Source organism: Aplidium turbinatum, chromosome 16 (assembly GCF_918807975.1).
Source record: "Aplidium turbinatum chromosome 16, kaAplTurb1.1, whole genome shotgun sequence".
NCBI classification, from domain to species: domain Eukaryota; kingdom Metazoa; phylum Chordata; class Ascidiacea; order Aplousobranchia; family Polyclinidae; genus Aplidium; species Aplidium turbinatum.
The window spans coordinates 18,430,592-18,438,454 of record NC_137487.1 but is presented as its reverse complement, the minus strand read 5'-3'; the positions used below and the strand labels follow the sequence as shown (position 1 = coordinate 18,438,454).

Here is a 7,863-nt window from a genome sequence, read left to right as displayed (position 1 = left end):
GATATGGTAAAAAGGCAAGGTGCGAAAAAACTAATTTTAAAATACAGAGAGCAAGAAAGATGAGCCGCAAGCATACAATTGTCTGTTCAAAAGTGGATTGTGACGTTTTATGTACAAGGCTTCCAAGATCTTAGTTTGATACTCAGACCTGCCTCTAGACATGATCTCAAACTGCTTGATAGAAACGTTATTTTGGCATTCTGTACATGAAAAAATGTGATCTTTAATTGCGCTTTTCTGTTAATTGCGCTTTCTTTAATTAATTGCGCTTTTCTGTTAAAGATCACATTTTTTCATGTACAGAATGCCAAAATAACGTTTCTATCAAGCAGTTTGAGATCATGTCTAGAGGCAGGTCTGAGTATCAAACTAAGATCTTGAAAGCCTTGTACATAAAACGTCACAATCCACTTTCGAACAGACAATTGTATGTTTGCGGCTCGTCTTTCTTGCTCTCTGTATTTTAAAATTAGTTTTTTCGCACCTTGCCTTTCTACCACATCATGTGATCTGTTCAACACCTTTTGATGCAGTTACCTTTGATTATCGTTGAGTTTGAGCTAGTCAGAAGTACTGTGCAGTTTTTGTCTTTTTCTGTTTATAGATTTAGTTAACCATTGTATTTTTTTCAGATGTAGTTAATTTGTATGTATATTATTCCTGAAGAGGACATCTTGTGATGTCGAAAACGTTCGATACTTAATTTGTTGCGTAGTTTTATGTTTATGTAAATGTAATAAACTTGAAGATGTTAAACTTGATCACGTTGCTCGGCTTCGTATGTCTATGGTTCAACAAGACAAACTCTCTACCGAAGCTCTAAAATGAAACTTCTAATTGAAATGTGAAAGAACAGCAGCTTTTACAAATTCTTCGTAGGCTATATTTTAAAACTCTTATTTTTCAGGACCTTCTGATGATCCCCCTTTTTGGGTGAAACAGGCTATCAAGGGTTTAGAAATTAATAACTATATTTGATTTAAAATTCCTAATATGCTTAAAACTGGATGATTTTTATAAAAACAGTTAAAATGCCGGATACAAAACATCGGAAAGCTTACCAAGATCTCCGTGAACTGGCGCAACTGACAGAAGTTCCTTTCCGTCTTCAATCCCGTTGCCATCCGAATTGCTTGACTGTTCGTTTATTTCTCGGGAATTCATCCTTTGTGGTTGCTGCGTGACGTCACAAACGTAAAATAGTAAACAGAGTAATATTGTTTAATAAAATCTATTGATAAAACAAACAAATATGAAATTCAAACACGATTTATGTTTGATACAATATTAATATCTTATTTTGTACAAAAGTTCTCAAATCTCAATATCGCTGTATTATTATGTAGGTATTGTTATTATATTAATAAGTATTAGTATTATTTATAGTAACCTGCCCTGCTTGGCAGTACGTTAAAATCTTGCTAAGCAGAGTGGTAGTATAAATAATATAGTTATTAATCTCTAAACCCTTGACTGCCTGTTTCACCCTAAATTGGGGATCATCAGAAGGTCCAAATAGAATTCTATTTGAATAAGGACCTTCTGATGATCCCCCTTTTAGGGTAAAACAGGCTGTCAAGAATTTAGAGATTAGTAGCTGAATTTGATTTAATTTGCTCTGCTTGGCTTTTTGCTTGGCATTGAGCACCTTTTGTAGTATTAATAGTATTTATTGTTTAAATGATAAAGTGATATTTTGACATAAACTCGTTATCAAGGCTTCATCCTTGAGAAGTTAACGCAACGACGGATTGTACAAGGAAATGGTAGAAAGAAAAACTATGTTTGTAATCATTGCAAAATATTATCATAGTAACGTTTTTCTTTGTAACTAAAAAACAAGTTACCGTTTTATTACACTGATGATGTGACAAAACTATGTATTTAAAGCATTTGTGACGTCAAACAAACGCCGGGAAGTTATAGCATAGTATTCTACTTTAACCTTTTCATGAGTTCATTTATTAATTTTGCGCATAGCGACCTATACTGTAAACAGGCCTTGACAACGTACAAACTGAAGGTATGACTGAAGCCGATGTAATTTCGATTTTGAACTCTAAGATAAATTTACTTTCTATCCATTTGAAAAAATGATAGTTTTTAGAATCAAAATTGTCAAAGTGTGATCAATGAATCTTAATAAAAATTTACAATATCTATGATTTCGTTAGAATTGTCATCAACGACCCCACGCCCAGTTGCTAATTTTTTTTAACTTCCAACTGAAATCACTTCCTAGTTTGAAGAATCGCGATGCAGCTCGCGTTTTATAGCGGATGATCACATGAGCAAGAAGTACTCTGCAAAACGTAAGAAAAAAGTAATTTTACTGGAATAAAAATGTGTTATTTGAATAAGTTTTGCGCCTGATAAAAGTTATCTAACATGAAACAGAAACCTTAGGTAGGGTATATAACTTGTTCATATTAGTTTTACTGTAATTGTGTAGCTACACTGTATATTTAAAACTATCTATTTAAAAAAAAGTGCTCAATGCAGTGACGTAACCTGAAAGAAATTTTTAGGAGTGCAAAAGCAATTGTTGGAGGGTAAACGTCATTCAACATTGGTATTTATTATAATGGTATTTAAACGTTGTAATGGTATTAAAACATATTTTTGGGCGCCAAGGTAACTGTTTTGGGGGAGAAATTGTTTTCCCCACTGGCTCCGTCCCTGACCCAGCGTCAAGTAATAGAATAAGCAGATCGATTTGCATAAAATATGTAGATATTATTTTCGTAAAAACTTGTACATGGATCACTCTTATTAGGATAACCTACCCCGAATGTTTTTGGCTTGCTCATGCTTAACGAAACAAGTTGTGACAATAAAAATTTCAGCTACAATGAAAGAACGTTTAAAAACTTTTGAACATAGCGAGATGTTCCAACAAATGGTGGGAATTGAAATTAGCTTTCTGGAAATTAGAAATTCACAATGAAAAACAGATCTGTAATAATTGGCTTTCGATACCAGCTATACTCAATGGCTAACTTTTTTGTTCTATCACAGACATTCTCTATATCGCAACTATAGACTACCCACCTACTTATATTGCATAATTACTACGTCACTACAAAAATACGTGTTCCCAAACCTGGATTATCTCTACAGCCAGTAATTACTCCGCTTATTACAATCTTTTTCAAATTGTGTGTTTGTAATTGATTTATCGTAGCCTAATAAACAACTTGCAAAGCGCTTTCTCATTGTTTGCAGAACTCATATTCTCAACAATGCGGCATTGTGTTGAACAATGAGCTCGGTAAACTATCAGTGTCGTGAAAGTGCAAATTAGTTTGTGACTTTGAATGTTTTTCAAACTGTTTGTTCATGATCAGATTATTTTCCACAACTTCATTGTCAACAAACAATGCGGGAAATACCAAGGTTAAATGCAGCGTCCTTTCAACTGTTTGTTTACGGTATAATAGTGGCTCTTTTACATACCCACCTGGTAGCCTATCAGATAATGCCTTTTTGTTGTTGTTGTTGCAGAATTGGACGAAATATGTAGGCCTATATCCAGTATCGTTGACAGGGGGTCCATGTAGGGACAGTGGAATATCGGAACGACTCACTTTACTGATTTTTCTTGCGAAAGGGACAGCTGGAAGGTCACTAAGAAGTTCAAAAATTAGCAGAACTGCACAACGTTTTCTTTGCTTTTAGATAAATTCATTCTCATCAAATGAATTGCTATATTTGGTTAAAATTTTGGGTTCTAGGAAATCTGCAAAACTTTACTTCAGCAGTATGAGGTTACCTACCGTTACAGGTGTTGCATGAAGTCTACCCCTGCATTATCATGACTTGAATAATATTCAATAAATATGATATCAGATATTTTCTACGTTTATTTTGGCGATACACGCATTGTACACACGTGGGCACTGGGCAGGTCATACAAACTGCACCTGAGTATGCGACATGTGGCAGTAGACCTCAAGCTGTAGTTGCATCAAATTTTGTCATAACATTATGACCCTCCAGTTGTCCTCTTTACTTTTGAGTGAGCAATCCCCTACTTCTACCATCCCTAGATCTATGGGGTACTTTTGGACTTGGGGTGATTTTAGAGGCCCGAAAACGCGAGAAACCAACGCGTATTCTTTAGATATAATGCGTTTTTCTCAGAGGTGTCTTGATTTGATTCCCGGAGGTCTCATTGGTACCGGGCCCAAAATATCCTCTCAACGGCCCTGGCCCTATGCTGTGCAAGTATGCAGGTCAGAGTATCGGTAACAGCATTGTTTTAAAATATAGGCTACTAAAAAATGCCAAATACTTTCCAGCGAAGCGTTTTCTAAAATGGCCAAACTTCTGTTTTTTGGCAGTAAAAAAAAGCTAATCTAGCCACCCTGGTAATTATATTTGGTATTGAAATTGCATTCAAATTCAACATGGTCGTCCTGGATACAGAGTTGCCAAAAAACAATTCACTTTCTGCTTTGCCAAACATTGTCTGAACTGTGCAGCCAATTCCAGTCCGAAAACTACCAAACTGTGTTTTGAGATACGTCGCTCTTGAAGTTGGTATTCAAAATATTATATCTTCTTGAAGTTTTTAAAAGAAAAACAAGACAGTTTTTGAGCAAACTCGGCTCTACTTAGGCTATCTGTGCATTTATGCTACATAGCAAAAACTGCAAGGTAACCACATGGAATAGATGGTAGGCTATGGCGACACCGTAAAAAAACTGACTTGATTTGGCTGATTAGGCTACTTAAAGCTCTAGATATTGAACAATTTTTTTCTTGCAAATAAGGAAGCTCCAACCTTCTCCGCGCTTTGCAATGTTCTGAAAGAAACACATGTCGGCTTTAAATTTAAAAAGCACACAACTTAAAGATGACGGTGATGTTTGCAAAGAACTCTCAGCAAATTTCTAGATAAGTCTTCCCCACAATATGCTTCATTGAATGATTGTTATCTGTGGCTTGTCAAAAACATATGTATTTTTTACAACCCCACATGAGGCATCGGATCACAGCTGCAGATCGTGTTTCCAGAGTGTTCTGTCCGAGACATCTCCTAGTTGTCGTTTTCCAGCTCGGTATTTCAAGAAGTTTTAGCCTACAAGCTTCTCACAATAATTATCTTAACCATGGCTAACCATCAAAGTAATCTTACAAATGACTTCTAAATCCATCTATTTGCGACTGTGGGCACTCTTGGCAAACCCAACGAAACAGTGTTTAAAGTTCACCAGCAGAGGAAGAGATTGGAATGGGTGGCTATTAAACTTATTCGTTTTGTTGCGTATGAATAGTTGGTTGAGTGCCCGACTTTATGGGCAAAGAAACAACAAGATCAAAGAACATTGGTTCGACTCTCAAGGTGTGCGTTTGATCAACGCAATTCATGGACAACTATCCATTCAGCGGCACCTAGTGGATGGAATAATTCATGAACAACAAAACTTCAACAAGAAGCAGAAATTTCACTTTGTCAACTTCACTGACCAGACCTGTGTTAGTTGTTAAAACCCTTTGCAAGCATACGAAACTGTCAGGGTTAAGGTTGCAAAAGGGTTTTCTCAATTCGAGAATAAAGAATTCCACAATGAATCAAATGGGTGAATTTTTAAGCTGGAACGGAAACTGTCAGGAGAAATTGTCACATCTTTTGTTTGTTTTTTAGGAGAGATTTTTTGTTAAACTTTCTCATTTACTAGTTTCAGGATTGTTCGCTAGTTTCATGCAGCCTAACAGGTCACACTGAGAGTCACTCAGCCATTTCTTTTATGACAGAACAATAGGCCTATACCTTTTTTTTAAATTTTGATTATTTTTGTATTGTAATACTGTTACTAAAAATGTTTTTACTCGTATAGTCTTGTACTATTTATTGGCTTGAACTTTTCTCTGTTGCACTGAAGTTTAAACGCCCTTGCTACAAGAGTTTATTGATTTTAAAAGTTTTTCCTATTTTTAATCACCCGGAATAAAGTTTATATTTGAATAAAAAACCACAGGACTTCACTTGAGGATCGCAGCAGCACATGATTTTTTTTTCTTTCATTAATATTACTCAACATCAGCCTATCTTGTTTCAACGTAATTTGCCGATGCTTGACATTTGTCACATTAAGAACTGGGAAGCAGCTGACTCGATGACTGATAGTGATATAGTCTTTCGCTGCTTCCTGTCTGTTGTGGTATTTAGATAGCTATTTTATTCGTATTGTCGCAACAGACAAAAGAAAAGGTTTCTCTCTCTTCTCTCACTCTCTTGTAAGCTTAGTTTAAATGGCAAAATCGTCATTTCCGTAGGGTGGCAATTGACTTGTAGACCGTATGGTCGTTTCGTTGTCTCCCTGTCGGTATGGGAACTTGTGTAACTTTGCATTGTGTACATTAATTGCATATTTCAAACATCTACCTATGTTCCTGTTACTGACAAATAAAACATTGATTGATTGATTGAAACTCAAATAACAATTTATTAAACAATGAGTCAAATCACAGTTTGGTAACAAACAATCATATTAACGTCTGCTATTTGTTAAACTTCAATAACACAGGAATGATAGAAATTGTAAATGGTCAACAATGTGTAGCCTAATCTACAACAACGACATAATCACCGAATATATTTGATTCAATTCAACAATTTTTACAAAAGTTTGGAACAAAAAATATTGCAAAATATCCACAATCAAAATATGATACGACATAAGTATAGACTCGTGCTAGCAAAAAAACAATGATAGATTTAAAGTGTAAATAATGAGGTTTATAAAACAATAGCATGAGAATAAACACAATCATAAAATTTCCTTGTGACTGAAAAAATAATGCAGATAACTTACTGTAAGTACAAAAGCTTCAAACATAACAAATAAAATATTAATATCGCAATTTAACCACGCCGAACTTTGTATACAAAGAAACAGCAAGATCTAGCGATGCTGGTTCGACTCTCGGGGTGTGCGCTTTAGCAATGCATTTACAAACTATTCTTCATTCAGCGGCACTCCATTAGTGGATGGAATAATTCACTGATAACAATTCAATTTTATTTCAACAATCGAAAACTTCGCTCTGTACATCTTGGTGACCGGGCTTGAGTCAGTGGCTCAACGCCTCTCCTCTCCAGTGGCTCAAAGCGAGACTGCCAGGAACAAGCTCCCAAAAAAGATCTGTTAGTCCGAGGATAAAGATTTCCGCAATCAACTAGCATCCAGCTCAACGTACAAAACCAAGACGGTGGTGACAACACATTAAACAGGTCAGTTGCATCATAATGACGTATGGTGATCTCATAACCACATACAGTTTGATCACAAAGCAATAACACTGACACAAGCAAGGCCTTTTTGAACATAACAAAAGTGCGACTGGACCAAAAAATAAATGACATTTTCGTCACATCGACGTAAACCAATTCAACAAACAGGATTAATAAAGCCACGGAAAGTCATGAGAGGACTCGCTTTTACTTCAATTATGTTTCTAAGTTATGATGTAATAATCCCCACATTATGCAGTTTGTTCTGGAATCGTTACGACATGATTGAAGCTAGCTAACACAGTAAAAGAAATCCAACTTTGAACGCGAAAGACCAATCCTATGACGAAACATGCTGATTGGTGACGTCACTATCAGGGTCCTTCACGTGATCAAGGTTCAAAGTTCGTTCAATGAAAGTGTCTTCTTCGAGGTTGGCAAGCCGCCTAAAAATGTAATAACAATGATAAACACTATAATCATTCTGTTTATTAGAAACACACATTAGAAACACATAAGCTAATCATTCTGTTAAGGTTCACAACAGCCCGAACCCTGCACCAAGCATGGTAGAAACTAATGAGAGAAAGAGAGAAAACTTTTATTTCATCTGTTGTGAGAAT

General features: G+C 35.7%; 1 protein-coding gene across 1 annotated transcript in view; it reads right to left on the bottom strand.

Annotated features, from left to right (window-relative positions):
* Nucleotides 1–6,435: 6,435 nt before the first annotated feature.
* LOC145785550 (lipoxygenase homology domain-containing protein 1-like) overlaps nt 6,436–7,863 on the bottom strand; it is a 49,627-nt gene continuing 48,199 nt past the window's right edge. Inside the window, exon 59 of the mRNA XM_082597210.1 lies at nt 6,436–7,686. Coding sequence (XP_082453336.1) covers nt 7,581–7,686 — 106 coding nt within the window. The 3' untranslated portion in view covers nt 6,436–7,580. The remainder of the gene's footprint in view (nt 7,687–7,863) is intronic.